The following is a 19,207-nucleotide window of genomic DNA, read 5'->3' as shown; positions in this document are numbered from 1 at the left end:
TTCAGACGGTCTCTCTCTAACTACTAGGTATATTTTAGATGGATATCCCCAGTTACTCTCTGTCTCATTGTTAGGGTTTGGATGTGAATTATCCCCCAAAATCTCTGAGTGAGTCAATGCAAGAAGAGTTAGAGGTGATATGATTGGGTTATGAGAATCTTAACCCTGCCACTGAATTAATCCCCTGACAGGGATTAGCTGAGTGGTAACTGCGGTAGGATGTGGCTGTTGGAGATGGTCGTTAGGAGCATGTCTTTAGGGTATGTATTTGCTGAGCAAATTCTCTGCTTCCTGATTCACCTTGTGAGCCACTCTCCTCCTCCATACTCTTCTGCCATGGAGTTCTGCTTATTTTGAGCCCCACATGATGGATCTGACTGTCTATGGTCTGAAACTGAAAGCCCCCAAATAAATTTTTCCTCCTTAAAATTGTTCCTGTCAGGTCCCTGAGGAAAAATTTATTTGGGGGCTCTCAGTTTCAGACCATAGACAGTCAGGAGGAAAAAAAAAAAAAAAAGATGACTAAAACACTCATTATTCTGTTTATTTTCTAGCAGGCATCATATTTGATTGCTTGTTTGATGGGCTGGGGGTGTGGTTCAGTGGGAAAGTGCTTGCCTAGCTCTGGGTTCGATCTTAGCACTGCCAATAAATAAATAAACAAACAAACAAATAAATAAATAAAAATTAAATGCGATTGTTTGTTGATATCTGTTTTTCATATAGAATATAGGTTGTATGGAGGTAGAAACCTTGTTCCCTTTTCACTGCTGTATGTCCAGTCAGTAGCACAAGTGGTTGTTGAATAAATATTTGACTGATAAATGAATGTGGCAATGTCAGTTTACTTTGGTGATTTTCTTTTTTTTTGAACAGTATTCAGATCCCTGTAGGAGCAAAGAAGTCTGAAAGTTGGTGTGATCAGAAGTTATAGAGGTAATACATTTGGTAGAAAGACAAGGTGATTAGGATTTGATTACGCTGCTGAATTTATTTAATTATTGAACTGACTCATCTATAACAGTATCTTGGTTAGACAGACAAGTGTTGGGATGAAAGGAAAACCCAGATGAGTTTCTGAGAATACTTGTGTTAGGAATGAGCGTATGAGACAACTAGAGAAATTATGGATTTTAAATTTTTTTGGTTCTCATCTCATATCTCATATCTAACATGTCTTTTCTAATCAAGGCTCTTAGTTTTACAAAGAAGAAAATCACATTTATAACAGGAATATGAATGAGTGCCGGGTGTATTGTAAGGAAATTTTTAGAAATATCTTGGTATTGAAGAAGGTAGAGCTGTGAACTCTTAGGAATGAAAGCAATGTTCTGTTTTTCCCCCAAATTATTTGTGCATCTGCTCTTTTAATTTTTATTCACTTAATGAGTATTTATAGAGCAACTTGTTCATGTGATGCACTGCTGTAGGTGTGCAGCAAATGAAATGTACAAATCCTTTTCATTTATATCTTAATTGGAGAGATGGATAATAATTAACAGAAATAAATGTATATTACTATAAATAAGAATAAGTGTTAAGGAGGAAAAAACAAAAAGCCAGAAAGGACTAGGACATGTTGAAGAGGAAGTTTCAGATAAAGTAGCTGAGAAAGTCTTCTCTGAGAGAGTGACATTTGAATCACATAAAGAAGTTAGGCTACTCATCATGAGGCGGTCCAGTGAAAGAGTGTTCCAGGCAGAGGGAATAGAAGTATTCTAGAGCAGAAGTATGCGTGATGTATCAGAGAAAGAGCAAGGAAGCCAGTCTCACTAGAGAAGGGAGTAAAGGGGCCTGGCCAAAGATGAAGTTAGAGAAAGAAAAGGGAGCCAGATCTTGTAAGCCCTTATAGGTCATGACAAGAACTTTGATTATGTTTTGTTTTGTTTTTGGTGCTGGGAATTAAACCCAGGGGTGTTAACTACTGAGCCATGTCCTTACCCTTGTTATTTTTTAATTTGAAGTAGTGTCTTGCTAAGATGCTTAGGTCCTTGCTAAATTACACAGGCTGACCTTGAGCTTAAAATCCTCCTCAACCTCCCAAAGTTGCCGAGATTACAGGAGTGTGCTACCATACTTGGCAAGAATTGTGGTTGAGATTACAGGCATGTGCTACCATCCTGGCAAGAATCGTGGTTTTTATTCTGAGTAAAACTAAGAATCATTGGAAGATTTTGCTGTTGGCTGACTTCCTTTGGCAAGCCTCAGACAGTCCCTTCTGCTACCTAATTAACTTTCTCTGTTTAGCTGTCCAGCTGAGTCTTCACTCTTTAGTTTCCTACTTTCAGATTCAACACAGTGGAATCTGATTGGCTCATGTCAGTTAAGTCAGGTTGTGGAAATTATACACAGCCAGCTAGATAGTGAATTGGCTAATCTTTGGTTAGATGTTTGTCTTTAGCCCTGTCAGTAGTGACCTGGATAGAGGAACATATGGTTGGGGCAGTTGATGACAGCCAGGTGTTGTCTCATGTGTCATGCTTCTATTCTGTGGCTTTGGTCTACTTAAAAGATGATCATCTCCACTTTCTATATCTTCTCTGCTTCCTTCTTATCACCAAAATTTGAGGTGGAAATGTGGAATTTCTTTTTATTAATTATTGTATATTTATTGCATACTCATAGTGGGCCAGGCAATCTGAGGACAAAGCAGTGAATAAGATGAAATAGATTTTTGCAGTCATAAAACTCATCTTCTCCACCTGCATTTTAGATGGAAAAATAGGTAATAAAGAAGCAGATAAATCACATTTTAGATTGTAGTTGTTGCTATAAAGAGAGGAGCTTTTTGAGGACATGGCATTGGAACTTAGGCTGCTTACCCATTTCAGTATCAATAGCTTTAACCTTTTAAAACTGGTTGTTGTTACACTGTCCCCCCCCATTTCTTATCATTAACGTGGTTATGTAATCTTTGCCTGAAAGAAGACCTGTTAGTGGCCCCCAACCCAGAACAAATGGGAGGAGTATATATATATATATATAGGAGAGTCTATTCCAAGAATTTTCAGATAGTAGATCTGAAACATAAGGTAGACCACACTTAAGGCCAAGTTTTTATAATATTTTATAACAATTTTTGGAAATGTTTACTCATTTGTATTATTCAGAAGTTGGCTGATCATATTTCCAAGTTTTTGAAAGAAAAAAGTTCTAACGTTTCTTCACAAAGGTTCTGAAAATAATTAGTGTTCATTTACATGTTTTCTTATTGTTTCCATAGTTTGTAAGTTAAAAATAATTATTCATTTTAAATAGAGATTTTAAGAGTATGTGTATATGTGTGTTTTGAAGACTAAATTGAAGATAAAGGACATGAGAGTCTAATATTTTATTTATCAATAAGGGGTTATTCCTTAGCTGCAAAACTTAAAAAAAAAATTTAAATCCTAATGTTTTTTGTTAAACATGTAGGCTAGTTCCTGGAGAATTGAGCAGCCTTAATATGATTCATATTTGAGATATGAACTTATATTTAAAGGGTATTAATGATATTTAAATTTTAGAGATAACTAATTCTAATAACCAAGCCAACTGGAAACTGAACTGTATTCTTTGTAAGGCTGGCAGAGCATATTAATAGAATATCTGAAGAGGAATAAGATAGATGAGTAAATATAATGTGTATTTCTTTTTCATTAGCTGTGTTCTTAATTATCAGAAATCAGTAAAATTTATATATTGAGTTATATAACCTTCCCTCTGAGGTGATCTAATCTTCATCAGTTTTATATCAGATATAAATAAGATGCATATTATATTTGGCCCCTAAATATAGTTTATTTTCTTGAATGATTTATTCTTTGTCTAATTCTTTCCAAAAGGGAATTATTGTGGTCAAAGAACAATTTTTAATGTCTGACAACAGAGAATTTATTGTGTAAGTTTTGCTGTTTTAATAGTATTCACCCTTTAAGCATTATGCTATAGACAGAAACCTTTAGTGATATAAAGACATGGAGAAAATGTTTAATGCGTGTGTGTGAGTTGTACAGTATACTTTGAAAAAACCCTGGTAGAATATACAATAAGATATTAGCTATGTTAAGTTATATTAACTATGGTTGTAATTTTTGTGTGGTGAAATTATAGAGTGTCTTGTATGTGTATGGATGTGTTTTGTCTATTATCTGATTCTTCTTTATTTGATACCCAGAAAACAGTTTTTAATATAAAAACAATTATCATTTACTCAGTTATAGAATACAAGGAAGAGCTCATTTAAAGACATTTTGTATTAAAAAAAAACATTGAATGCACAATATTGGTTGACGGTGTGTTTTAGTAGTTGACATCGATTTGTAGTTTTAGGCTGCCTTAAAAGATACAAATGTGTAGTTCAGAGAAGGAAGTAAAGTCCACTGGAATCTCTGCAAACCCTGCCTTCCTCCTCTTTCCCTTTCTCTCCTACCTGCATGCTGTGGATTTTACTCTTTCAAGGAGTCCACCAGGAGAGTTCAGAATGACTTTCTCATTCCTTTTCTGTAAGTTCCTTTTTCATCTTCTAATTTGTGTACTCAGGTGAGGTCCTTGCATCTTTTTTCTACTATCTGTCTTTTTCACAAGTACCATTTACCACATTATCTGAGGGGAACAGGAAAGGAAAAGATATTAGAATTGGCCTCTAGAATCCAAGCAACGTGATCTGATAGGTGATGACTAAATGAATTCCATTTAGTTTATAGCATTTTAATGGAGGAATTGGAATTCATAAAGAATTTTGTGGTATCTTAAATTTTAATGACACCTGAATAGAAATCTTAAATGGTAACTTCATATTCTGAAATGCATGGGGCAGGTTATAAGCTAACAGCAATATGTAAATTATCTAAAGATAACTGTGAGCCTCAAATTCCCACTCAGGGTAACCAGGAGCTTACATAAGACATAGTATTTTAACCAACTCATGTCTACCACTACCTAATAACAGGGTTCATATGGAGAATTGTATGTCATCCACTGAGACCTGTATAGGGCAGCATAATGAACATATTCTGACATGTTGCAGAAGTGTTCAAGTACATGGAAAGCAGAGCAATGGAAGTAGCACTTCAGAGGAATATGCCAATTGAAAGAACTGACAGAAAGCAGCTAGTGAGACTGCATGTCTCCTATAACTTCCCACTTGGGAAACCTGGCTCTAGACAAATGCTTGGGTAGGGGAGAATCTTTCATAGAGAAAAAAAAATTAAGTTAGTGAAGCTCTTAGAGATCTGATTTGTGCTTTGTCAAGATGGTATAAGACCTTGGAAATGGTATTGCCTATTTGTATTATATCCTAATAAAGGAACTCAGTGAAAGTGTTTTCACTCAGGTGAAAATGTATATTTTTAATGGACTTTAATGTTCTATTTTCCCTCAGGTTCTTCTTTTATTTGTTTAGTTCTGTGCACCTTGCTTGGATAATGATCTATGTAGACTAGCTGACATTTTGTTGTGTTTGGTTTGAATCTTCATATACAGTTATGCATTGCTTAACATTGTGTACATATTTTGAGACATGTCATTAGGCATTTTATTGTGGGAACATGGTAAGTGTACACTTTACACAAAGCTGGATAATATAGGTCAATAACTTGACATGCTCTCAAGACTCTCAGTAAGAACAAGGTGTATGAAGTTGCTTCTGGTATAATGCTGCACATTCTTTTACAGTAAACTTATTTTTATAAGTATAAGGAGTACACTCTAAAATAACAATAAAAAGTATGGCACAGTGAATATATAAACCAGTGACATTTTTTTTTGTTAAGTATTATATACTATATGTAATTTTATCTGCTATACTTTCATATGACTGGAAGTGCAGTAGGTTTGTTTATACCAATAGCACCACAAATGTGAGCAATACACTACACTATGACATTAGGACAGCTACTGAGTCACTAGGTGATTGATACTTTTCAGTTTCATTGTAATCTTATGGGATTGCTATGATTATGTTCAGTCTGTTGCTGATTATATTAGGTACAAAATTATGCACAGGAACACATACACAGGAAATGAAAAGTTTTGGGGAAAAAAACCAAGAAGTGATTCAAGAGAAGACAGTACATGATAAAAGTTAATAAGATAGATGTGACAGATACACTATGACATAATTTTGTACCTAATACATCAGTGGTTCAAAATCTGGAACTTTGTAGAAGCTTTATTTTTTAAAAAGAGAAGTGCTTTTATGTTTCTGCAGATTTGGCATGGAGTAGGCTGAGGTCAGATTTGGTCATACTGGGTTTGAGCTGTTGGGTCCAGGAAGAGATGTTAATGGACAAAATAGCCTTAGAGCACAAGAGACCCATTAGGAAAACATCAGTGAAAATGTGGTAGTGGAGGTAATCTCCATGTTGTTTTAGTTCATTTCACCCATTTCTTATAAGCTTGCTGTGATGAGCAAAAACAGATATAGTTTCTTCCCTTTGTTCTTTCCTATAGACAAAGAAACTTAAAACTGAAGAATTTTTTACAAAATTACCTGGCAGATTCTTAAATCATCATCTCTGTCTCTGCTAGATTTCTATAGCAGGACCCAGTTGCAACTGGATTATAAATTTATCAGAAAATTTATATGCATCTAAAGGGAATATAAACACATGCCAACTATGAGTTTATGGTGGGGAGGGAATGAATCTGGTGGTGATTTCTCAACCCAGAAAATAAAAATCTTGGAGAAAAATTTTTAAGATCTCTTTTATTTGTGTCTTGCATTTTCTCTTTGCTGTCCTTTCCTTTCATCTCTTTATTTTTTCTGGATTTTGTAACATTATCAGTTCCAAAGCAGAGATATTTCTTTCCTAATATCTAATTTTTAAAATTTGTTCATCTGTTCTTAAAGACATTAAAAATGTGATATTAATGTAACTTTAATAACTACAGATATCGGGAGGCAATTCAGAAGTGGGATGAAGCACTACAGTTAACCCCAAATGATGCTACCCTCTATGAGATGAAATCACAGGTAATAATTTGCAAAATTTCACTTTAATTGTGAAATTATGCTGTTTGTTTGGTGAGCAGTGATGAACCAAAATAGTGTTTCCTCCCATTTTTCTTTTACAAATATAATTTATTTAAAATTTTTATCATAATATTTATGGCTCTGCCATATAAATAAAATTAGAAATTTATTTGCCTTAACAATGAATGTAACTGTTATTTAACCTAATTATAAGATATCCATATACTTATATCTAATCAATTATATCTTTTAAAAAGTTACATTGTAGTGGAGCACCTATAGTTTATTTTTCTTCAAAATTAGGATGAATTGGGTTCTGCATGAAATTTCTCTAAAAATGGCTGAGGCCCTAGCAATGGTTAGATTAGATGCACCTTATTAATAGTTTAAAAGTTACATTTGTCTTTAAAAATACATTTTTTAGTATTTTGTAGGAAAGTCTATAAAGAAAACCTCTGAGCACTCAAATTAGGCTATCCAAGCAACTTCAAAAGTCTCAGAACATTAACCACATTTTTGGTAGAGTTCATCCTTGATCTGGGTGCCTAATAAATGTTTTTCAGATAATGACGTCAAACATGAAACACATGCTTTATTAATTTGATTTTAGTTTATCCAGAAAAGCTTGAATAAATTATGTCCACTGAAGCAAGTGCTATGAGGACCTTCATTTCTCGATCTTAAAATATTTATATAATAAGGCATAATTTAGGGCAAACTGTATGAAAACTTTAATTTGGAGCCTGATAATGATGCTGTCATAAAAAATGTTCTAAAATGTTAATGCCCCCAACAATTATAGATAAAACCCAACCCTTTCTCATAGACTAAAAGTGGAGAAGACTTGAACTCCCTGATTTTTCTGGTTTTTATGGTTTGAAAAGCCCAGTTATGAGGATGTCTGTGGAGTGTCAAAATAATTTTCACATGAGGGAGATGTTCACTAGGGACAGGATGGCTGGTTGAACAAATTAATTTACCTCCTTGAACAGCAAAGCTTGGAGTTTTCTTAACAAACACATTGTAAATGGAATAAATAAAAGTGGAAATGGGAGTTCAAATAGATCTGAATTACCATGTCCAGAATAGGACCACTTGGTTTTGACCAGATAGACATAGAATTCAGTAGCTGGAAAGGGAGAGTTTTATTTTCTTGTTTTTTTAGGAGAGAAAAGATTAAATTTCTGATCTCAAATAGCAAAGGAGGGATAAAAACCACTGAAATGCTATGTTTACCAGATTAAAATATACTCAAGAAATGAAAATCTTCGTTTATTAATCAGTAGTTTATTAGTTTATATATATATTACTCACAGTTTTTCTCTTCTTCTTCCTTTTGGCTTATAGGTTCTGATGTCTCTTCATGAAATGTTCCCAGCAGTACATGCTGCAGAAATGGCTGTACAACGAAACCCACATTCATGGGAGTCTTGGCAAACTTTGGGGCGTGCTCAGCTTGGATTAGGAGAGATAGTCCTGGTAAGGATGTCAGAATCATTATAATTCTGAATTTTAAAGTTTATTTTGACATATTTTTGATCAACCAAACCTGAAGGCAAGTAGTCATTTCTCAAGTCTGTATAAAAAATAAATACAAAATCACCTCTTTAAAAGCATTATTTTATAAACACAGATCAAAGCTATTACTGAACATCTTTTATGATTATTAGCACCAATTATATCAGGATAAGAGTATTTTTTAGCTATTTGGTATCATGAAAATTAAAAACAAAAATTTAACTTAAAACATTAGCATTTGGTTAACCATATTTAAACAGACAATAAGCAACTTCTGGCTTTGTTCTTTGGATCATTAGGTTTACTGCATTATAAAGTGATAACAGTGTTATCATGGAGATGAAGCCACTAATAGATTTTGTAGGGAAAAGAAGACAGAATATGGGAGATAAATGATGCTAAATATTTAAACTGAAAAGTTGCTGGACTTAGGGGAAAGTGGGGAAGGGTAGAAACTTATGAAAATAAAATAGTCATTATGTGAAATTTACTATCAATGGTACTAAGTGCATCTCTTTTTTTTCCTTTATTGGCACATTATAATTATACATAATTGTACGATTATAACATATGTACACACAATAAAACAGTATAAATTTTTTTAGAAATCAAAAATTTAATGACAAATGCAAATACAACCAAATCAATAATAATATTAAATGTGAATAATTGAAAAAAACTATCAAAAAAGAGGTTTTCAGACTGCAGTTTTTTTAAGCAATTTATTTATAATTTATTCATTGTTCAATATTTTTATTTATTTTATTTTTTTAAATTTGTTTTAATTAGTTAAACATGACAGTACAAAGATCTTGACATATCATATATTTGAATCAAATGGGGTATAATTTCTCATTTTTCTGAGTGTACAGGTTGCAGAATCACATTGGTCATGCAGTCACATATATACATACAGCAATAATAATGTCTATTTTATTCTGCTGTCCTTCCTTTCCCCCCTTCCCCTCCCCTCCCCTCCCATCACTTCTCTTTACCCAATCTAATGTGACACACTTCTTTTTTTTTTCTTTTTCCTCACATTGTCATACATGTATTCTGTATAACGATGAGGGTCTCCTTCCATCTTCCGTGCAATTCCCCTTCTCCCTCCCGTTCCCTCCCACTTCTCTTCCCTATTTATTGATAATCTTCTTCTCATGCTCTTCCTCCCTAATCCATTTTGAGTCACCCCCTTATATCAGAGAAGACATTCGGCATTTGTTTTTTAGGGATTGGCTAACTTCACTTAGCATAGTCTGCTCTAATGCCATCCATTTGCCTGCAAATGCCATGATCTTGTTATTTTTTAGTGCTGAGTAATATTCCATTGTGTATATATGCCACATTTTTTTAATTCATTCATCCATTGAAGGGCATCTAGGTTGGTTCCACATTCTAGCTATTGTGAATTATGCTGCTGTAAACATTGATGTGGCTGTGTCCCTGTAGTATGCTGTTTTTAGGTCTTTTGGGTATAGTCTGAGAAGAGGAATAGCTGTATCAAATGGTGGTTACATTCCCAGCTTTAAAAGGAATCTCCTACTACTTTCCAAATTGGCTGCACCAATTTGCAGTCCCACCAGCAATGTATGAGTGTACCGCCCCCCGCCCCCCCCCCCCCCCATCCTTTAATTTCTTTCATCTGTCTAATTGCTCTGGCTAGTGCTTCCAGAACTATATTGAATACAAGTGATGAGAGAGGGCATCCCTGTCTTGTTCCAGATTTTAGAGGGAATCCCTTCAATTTTTCTCCATTTAGAATGATGCTGGCCTGAGGCTTAGCGTAGATAGCTTTTACAATGTTGAGGTAAGTTCTTAAAACAGTATAATTTGATCAATTTCATTCCCCAGTACTTCTGCTTTTCCTCCCCTCCCTCCCCGCCGCCCCATCCCCTTCTTCTATTCTACTGGTCTCCCTAAGTGCATCTCTTAACATGTCTGAACTGTACCTTGTTGGTAGCAAAGGCTAATAAAAATAACTAGGTAAGAATTGGCTGTGAAAACTATCTTCTTTTTATTTTTCAACAGTGTAATATCTGTAGAAGTGTTTGCAAATATAATAATGACAAATAACTCGTTTATCATTAACTGAATTAATGACTTTTTATGGTTTATTAGTCTTTTACATTTAAAAATAAAACAAATCTTAAAAGCTTTAAAGTATGGGCTCCTTGATAAATCCTGAATTTAATGTTACTAACAATGATTTTAATAAACTGTGGACGACTTAGATTTTTCTGGTACTCTTATGAGGATATTATTATTTTTTTTTATTCACAGAAAAGTGTTTGTCAAATTCTCAGAAATAATAAGGATTTTTAATGAGAAAATAATTAGACAAAAGTAACTCGAAAGTGATAATCTCAAAGGACATCCAATGTTGATGAAAACCAGTTTAACAAAGTATCATTTTCTTTTTCTGTCATTTAGCATTATCATTTCTCTCTCTCTTTTTTTTTCACCTGAAGACTTAAAACATTCCGGAGTTGGCACAAAAGAAATTCAGGTTTTTTTTTTTTCCTAATAGAGCAGTGGAGGTCAGGGGACCTATCATAAAATGCTATTTTTTTTTCATATCCTTTTTATTAAAAACTTAAAAATCATTGTCTATTTCACTTATTGTTTTTGGTAATGGAAAAAAAATCTCTAGAACATAGTGCTTAGCAATAATTGTTTTTTATAGGGAAAATGTAGTTCAGTAAGAAAAAAGCTAATAAAAATGAAGTTATTTAATATTTGAAGTTTTTTGAATAAGAGTACCATATGTTCACCTGTTTTGCTTTTTTCCCCCCTATAAATAGATCCTGTCGTGAGGTTTTGGAGAAATTGAAAGTGTTATCTCCCTTCCCCATTTTTATTTATTTATTTATTTATTTTTGATTTGCAACCTGTGTCAATTTTATTGGAATATTCGCAGATTTGAAAATTAGGGACTTACTGGGTTAAGGGTGAAGGAAGCTCAGGGGAATGCTAGGCTGTGGGAGAAAGCATGTCAGGAGCTGAAGAAATTTTTGTATGGTAGGAGCCATGAGAGAAAAGCTGAGCAGATCAATCTTACAATGTCAGCAGGGCAAGACCATGGAGCACAGTCATGCAGAGTAGAGACAGACTCCGAAGAATGCTAAGTATCCATTCCCCATTTAAATGTAATTGTTTAGGGCTCTAACTTGGAAAAATCTCAATTTGTAATTTTTGTATAGATTTAAGTTGTTCTTTTAAAAGTCTGGAATGGTTAAATGATAAAGGATTTTATTCAGACTGTCATAAGGAAGGGACTTTATGAAAAATATTTTTGAAAGCAATCTGAAATTCCTAACATCTGACCGTCCTTACTGCTGTATTACCTTTAAGGACAAAAACATAAGAAAACACATGAATAAAAATTAAAAGTTACTTAAGATTAAATGTCAAGAGTTGGGTATATCTCCATGAATAATTATTTAGGTTTTCTGTGAGTTGGGTGTCTAGACTGGAAAATACTTAGGAAATGTAGAGAGTGAGAGGCAATGATATGGGGGGGTGGGGGAGAGAGAGAGAGAGAAAAGGTAGGATTGGACTTCATTATAGTCCTAGTTTAAGAAAAGGAAGGATGAATTAATGAGAAAGCTGAAGAGAATCATTCTGTGTGAAGGAATGGAGTTGTGGAGAAAGGAATATATAAGATTATTTATCCTGGAGAAGTTGGAAAGGAAAGTAGATTAGGAAAAGCAAGAAATACCAGGAGGTGTACCAGTGCCAGGAAGGATGATTGGATTAGCTTCTCATGGTCCTTAGCCTTCAGTGCGGAACTAGTTTTGAGGTCTCCAATTTCAGTCCCTGCATAACTCATTTTTAGCTTTTGATTTTTCTTCATGCCAATATATGATTTATTTATTTATTTACTAATGTTTTCTCTATTGTCCAAGTTTTATTTTACTAATGGTTTTAATATTTTGTGTAAGCAAACTTCTAGTGAAAGTTTCTAGTTCCCCTCTTGTAATTATCATTATAATGGGGTTGTATGAGATAATTTCCAAAAGGAAGATATTGAAGTGTTTAAAAATTTTACTTGTGCGAGAGAGAGAGAGAGAGAGAGAGAGAGAGAGAGAGAGAGAGAGAGAGAGAGAGAGAGAAGAGAAGATTCTTAATGAAAAAAATGAAGGAATTGTCTCTACTGATTTGGTCAAAATAGTTGAATAAAGTGAATAGCCACTGGGGGGAAAAATTTTTACTTGTGCATTTTTAGTTAAATTAATTACTGTTGATTTTGAGTTTGGCTGCATTATATTTTCTGATATTAAATAGCAGAGTCAAATTTGAATTACAGCCTTTTATAAGTGTTATATTGGGACACTTAAGGTAAGAGTTGAGAAATCAAGAAGGAATTTTGCTTCAAAAAATAAAATTTAAGAGTTTTATTAATTTTTGGTATGTTTAAATGATATCATAAGATCTTTCATCAAAATTTTAAGTCTATAATACAGAATTGTTAACTATTGGTATGATCTTCTACAGAAGGTGTTTACAATTTATCTCTTTAGCTGTCACCAATAACCATTCTGTTTGTTGATTCTGTTAATTTGACTGTTTTAGATCTCATTCAAATGGAATTATACAATATTTGTCCTTTTATAACTAACTTGTTTTGCTTAGCATGATGTCATCAGGGTTCCATCCATGTGGTTTTATATTGCAGAGTTTACTGCAGCCTTTTGTAAGGCTGAGCAATGACCTATATATACACCAAATTTTCTTATCCATTCATCTGTTGACAGGCAGTTAGGTTGCTTCCATATTGGCTATTAGAAGTAGTGCTGCAGAGAAATGAGAGCGCTACTCTGGAATTTGATTTGCTAGTGTTTTGTTGAGGATTTTTGCATCTTATTTTTATGAGGTATATTGGCCTGTAGTTTTCTTAGGTTGTCTCTGTTTGCCTTTGCTATTATGGTAAGGCAGGCCTCATAAAACAAGTTTGCCAGCGTTCACTCTTGCTCAGTTTTTGTCATAACTTTGAGAAGAACTGGCATTAATTCTTCTTTAAAGAATTATCAATTCAGTCTCTGTACTAGTTATAGGTATGTTAAGACTTGGTACTTCTTCACAGTTCAGTCTTGGTAAGTTATATATTTTTAGGAATTTTACTCATTTTTTCTAAGTTATGCAGTTGTTGGCATGTAATTATTCATAGTAGTTTCTTATGATCCTTTGTATTTCTGTGGCATCAGTTTCAGTATTTCCTCTTTAATTTTTCATTTTTGAGTCTTTTTTCATAGCAAATCTAGCTAAAAGTTTTAAGCTTTTTTCCGTTTTACTCAGTATATTTATTTTTATAACCATCCCTGTTCATACTATTTTTGCTGCTCTAACAACTAATTGATAGGGAAGGATTTACAGTTACCATAAAATGAGTTTACAAGTGTTTATTCTTGCTCAATTTTTGTTATAACTTGAGAATAATTGGCATAATTCTTCTTTAAAGAATTGTTGATTCTTTTTAAAATTATTTTCTATTTGTTGTATAGTTCTGTTTTCTGTCTTTCCTCTCTTGCTACTTTCTTTGTATTTTGATGTTTTTTGTGTTGCTATGCTTTGATTCCTTTTTCTTTTTGGGGGTTGGGTACTGGGGATTGAACTCAGGGGCACTCTACCACTGAGCCACATCCCCAGCCCTGATTTATATTTTATTTAGAGACAGGGTCTCACTGGGTTGCTTAGTACCTCGCTTTTTGCTGAGGCTTTCTTTGAACTCGCCATACTCCTGTCTCAGCCTCTCAAGCTGCTGGGATTACAGGCATGTGCCACCACCTGGCTGATTCCTTTTTCTTTTTAGTAATTTATGCAAGTATTTTCTTCGTAATTGTCATGAGGCACATATAAAATATCTTATAACTTTATCTTAGTTCTTTAAGTTTAGTCACATAAAAAATTAACAGCATTATTTCCTTCCATGGTTTGTGTTGTTGTACAAATCAATCTATTTATATTATGCAATTTTAATACTTTTATCTTTTCACTTTTATAATAGAATTCAGTGGCTTGCCTCCCATTATTATAGTATTATAATATTCTGTATATATTTATGTATTCACATTTACCAGCAAATTTTATACTTTCTTAAGCTATTGTGTTTCATTTTAACTTGAAGTTCCTGTAGCATTTCACATAAGGTAGACTAGTGGTGATGAACTCCCTTTGCTTTTGTTTGCTTCAGAAAGATTTTATCTCTCTGTTTTCAAAGGGCAGTTTTTCCAGATATAGTATTCTTGGTTGGCTTTTTTCCCCTTGCTTTTTGTTTTTTTGTTCAACACTTTACCACCTTCTGGCCTGAAAGTTTTCTGTTAAGAAATATTCTGATAGTCTTATTGGAGTTACGTGTGTGTGTGTGTGTGTGTGTGTGTGTGTGTGTGTATCCAGTTGTTTTCCTCTTGCTGCTTTCAAAGGTTTCTCTTTTGTTTTTGATCATTGACAGTGTGATTATGTCTTTTGTGGATTTCTTTCTGTTTAATAATATTCAAGGATCCCTTGGGGTTCCTCAGATCTGAATGTTTAATCTCCTTTTCCAGATTTGAAAAATTTTCAGTCACTGTTCTTTGACTAAGTTTTATAGTCTTTCCTCTGTTCTGTCTACTCCTTCTTGGACTCCTAGAATGTACATATTAGTCCACTTGATGGTGTCTCATAGATCCCTTAAGCTTTCCTCACATGTTTCTTTCTCCCTCTCTTCCCCCCCTTCTCCCACCCTCTTTCATTTCTCTGACTTCATAATTATAGTAACCGAGTTCACTGGTCCTTTCTTTTGCTTGTTCTAGTCTGATGTTGAACCCCTCTGGTTATTTTTTCAATGTTATTTCTAGTTATTTTAGAATCAGTGATTTCTGTTTGGTACTTTTTAATATTTTTTATTTCTTAACATCTGTTGCTTATTTCTTAAATTTTTTTATCAGCAAAATGTGATATATCTATTTACTGAACCATTATTTAGCGGTAACAATAAATGAAATATTGACTGACACATGGTACATCATGTATGGACTTTGAAAACAATATGCTAAGTGAAATAAACCAGAATAGTGCCTAGAACATAGCAACCACTCAGTAAATGTTAGCATTACCAAGATCTAAGCTCTTGGCTCTAATAGTATATATTTCTGATATCTTTCTGACTGTGGGTTAGCCCAGGAAATTTCCCTTTGTATATTTGGTGGTCTATAAAGGTCAAACAATATATTTGCTTTGTCTTGAACTTTTGTACCTCTGTTTTACTGGTGTTTAGTCCATCAGCATTGTACCAGTTACTTTCTTTCATACTCTATAATTTTTTTCTACTGTAATCACCCAGTGGTTAGAACAAAGCCCCAGTTTCTCTCCTTAATGTTCTCATACATTAAAATAATGCATTATGTATGTGTAGGTGTCAATCAGTATACCTACACTCTCAGAGATGTATACTGAATTTTAGAAACAAAATTTTAGAAACAAAATAAATGAAAAACTTTCACCTGTTTTTTCCCAGGCAATTCGAAGTTTTCAGGTAGCCCTTCATATCTATCCAATGAACCCTGAACTATGGAAAGAAGACCTTTCTTGGGCAAGAACACTTCAGGAGCAGCAGAAGGTAGCACAGAGGATTAAGAAAAGTGAAGCACCATCTGAAGGAACACATTTTTCACCAAAGTCAATTCCTGACTATGACTTTGAAAGCGATGAGATTGTTGCTGTTTGTGCAGCTATTGCTGAAAAACAGAAGACAGTTTCAGCAAATAAAACAATGGTTATTGTGTCAGCTTCTGGGACTGTTGAGACTGTAACTGAGAAGGAGGATGGTGCTACCCCACCAGATGGCTCTGTTTTTATCAAAGCCCGATGAAGCAATATGCAGAAAGGAGTTATTTGAATCTTTTTGATTGCAACTTAAGTTTAGACATTAGGGACATTTACTCTGGAGAAAGAAGGCAGAACTACTGTTTGTATAATAAGTTTTTCAGATGAATATAAAAACTAAATGGTAGAATTATAGTGTTTGGACTATGCCTTGATAAGTTACAATTTATGCTTCTTAAAATTAGAATTCTGAGTGAAATATGTTTTGATTGATAAACTTAGTTTGTTTAAAATCTGAATGAATACATTCTTAAGGATTCAACTTGAGAAGTGTATTCTTGAATAGTGACTAACTTGGTGGCCATTGTTTTTAAAATGTTGACTTATTGACTTGTTTTATGATAAAGGCAGTGTGTGATTTCTTTCCCTCCTAGAGATATGCTGCTTGTTACCCTTCACTCTTCCATTTTTCCTGCTTCACTAAAGTAAGTCTTCACAAAGCTTGAATATTTTTGACATTCATTTTGATTCAAAATTACCATTTGGTAATATGTGAAATTTTTGAAAGTTTGTCTGAAAATGTGTGCAAATTGTGTACATTCTGAACATTTTCTTGATGCTTTTAATTCAGATTTGTACTTCTGTTTTGACTTTAAAGTTCTATCAGTGGCATTTGTGTTCTTAGATGTGTGAAATACTGATAAATGTCAAAATGATGGTTTTATTATTTTCATTGTTATGGTTACAGATGTGTCATAACAGATTGTGCTCCAAAATTATCACAATCAAAACCCAAATTTCTTTTCCTTGTTTTTAGATGCTTAAAAAGCCCTGAGAATATTTGTTGGTTGCGATGATTTAGAATTACTTTTCCAAATATCTTTTGGAACTATTCAGTGAAATGAAAAACAATTAAAATTTAAATATGTACCATATCTTTCTAAAAATAAAGCAGTAGGGATATTGTTAAAATGCCAGTGAATGAACAAGTTAAGCAAAAAATACATAGACACTGGAATGTGATTTATGGTATAATCTCATGAATGTGAGGATGTATTAAAGAAGTTGTTTGTTGAAAGAACACATTTGTAAATCAGTACTATCATTGTTAATATGATTATTTTTATACTGTATATTGCCGTACAACCCTATAGGACTGTTGGGAACTGTTATTGTGACACTCAGGAAGATATTATTGGCATAAAATTAATTTTATCTTTTAGAGATGAGAGTTAGCTACTTTTTTGTGTGATCTTACCTAACACTGTTGGAGCATGTGAATAATGGTCTACATTTTTGTGAGAATTCCATTTTTAAAATTTTTGTTCTAGTAGAAGAAAGCCTATTTTCTTTTTTCAGAGTTAGAGAAATCAACACTTGCCTTAAAAAGTATTATAGTTTTCCCCTAGGTTATGTCATCAAAAAGCCCTGGTTAAAGAGATGAGTTTTAGAATGATAAAAATATTACTTATTTTATTTTGTTTAATAAGGAATATTCTCAAAGGGAGGTGGGTACTAGAGAAGTGATTTGTCAACATTTGGTATGTTGTTTTGTGCAATGGATATTTGTTTATTGTGAAATATGTGAATAAATAGTTTTTTTCCTGAATTTTGAAGATTTCCCCATTTTATGTTGTTAGCTTTTGAAAAATTTGATTGATTTTACTTAACTTCTTATGTGAAAGTAATGTATAGTAAGCATCTTGCATGTTTCCTCATACATGAAGTGCTCAGTAAATGCTAGCTATTTCTATGAAAAATTTGCATTAGTTTGGAGATACTTAACCTGTCTCCTCTGATTTTAAGAAAGAACTCCATGATCTTTCCTTATCTGAAAGTGAGAAGTCACTACTTTCAATTTTTTAGGACAGGTGGTTATTAATTGGAGATTGTTCTTAGCACAAAGTCTGTGCCTCAACTTCAAAAGAGGTACAACCCAGCATGGAGTACATCAGGTCACTAGACTATTAAAGAATCTGTTCTCTGTGTTGGCCTTGGCAGGCCAGATTATTCTCTTCTTTACCAAGTTTAGACATAAAGTGGAGGAGAAAAAAACAATAGTTATGGAGGGAGGAAGGCTACTAATTTCTTTAGGCCCCCAGAGATGCTTATTTTAGCTAAAATTTTTCCATGCATGGAGAGAAAAATGGATTCCTTATTTTTAAGAATGTGAATACTGATGCATAAAAGTTTACCAGGCTTATTGGTTATAATGATGAATTTTTATGAACCCTGAGAAAAATGTTTGTGATAGTGCTATAATTATTGATGTCTATTTCCTAAAACAGCACTGTCTATGGTTCAAATTACAGTGAATATAATTTTATTATTCTTGTTTGAAAGTTGTGTGCCATAGACACTCAGTAGTTAGAAAACTTCACATCCAGACCATGCCTGATAACATGGGATTTCTGTTATTCTCTGGAAAACAGGCTCCTAGATTGTATTTATCTTAAATATGCTAAGAAATACTACATAAAACATTGAAAAGTCATGCAGAGCACCCTTCACAGAACTCAGGCCTACTGAAGCTGGGGCCTTTGTACAAAATAGGATGGTAGTGGTTTAAGTATGCAAATTTTAAAAATTGATTATATATGCAAAATTATAATGAAGTCGCAAAATAAAAAAGTATCTCAGAAAACTAGGGTTATAAGTGAATAGTATAGCCTTACCGTTTTGAAGAACTGTACTTTACATGATCCAAAAACTTACTTCACTGCCTTTCCCAGAAGTTAGAAAATTATTAATCATTTTAAATTTCCTTGAATCAGAGCCCTTCTAAATTGATACTGGTCCAGTCATTCTGAGCTGTGATTTCATGATGTAATATGTATGTAAATGAGTTGTGAGTTGACACAAGAACCATAGTCCCAGAAGTAATTATCTTCAAATCAATAGGCATATTAAATGTATTCTTTTCTAAGAAGTTAT

At 33.4% G+C, this 19,207-nt stretch overlaps 1 protein-coding gene across 3 annotated transcripts in view; it reads left to right on the top strand.

Moving 5' to 3' along the window:
- Ttc33 (tetratricopeptide repeat domain 33) overlaps positions 1-17,882 on the top strand; it is a 50,417-nt gene extending 32,535 nt beyond the window's left edge. For all 3 annotated transcript variants that reach the window (XM_027936306.2, XM_027936307.2, XM_071612696.1), the window contains exons 3-5: positions 6,874-6,955; positions 8,303-8,434; positions 15,966-17,882. In XM_027936306.2, the coding sequence (XP_027792107.1) occupies positions 6,874-6,955; positions 8,303-8,434; positions 15,966-16,319 (568 nt within the window). In that variant the 3' untranslated portion in view covers positions 16,320-17,882. The remainder of the gene's footprint in view (positions 1-6,873; positions 6,956-8,302; positions 8,435-15,965) is intronic.
- Positions 17,883-19,207: the final 1,325 nt, after the last annotated feature.

The sequence above is a fragment of the Marmota flaviventris genome, chromosome 5, assembly GCF_047511675.1.
Source record: "Marmota flaviventris isolate mMarFla1 chromosome 5, mMarFla1.hap1, whole genome shotgun sequence".
NCBI classification, from domain to species: Eukaryota; Metazoa; Chordata; class Mammalia; order Rodentia; family Sciuridae; genus Marmota; species Marmota flaviventris.
This window is presented reverse-complemented; position numbering and strand designations above follow the sequence as displayed.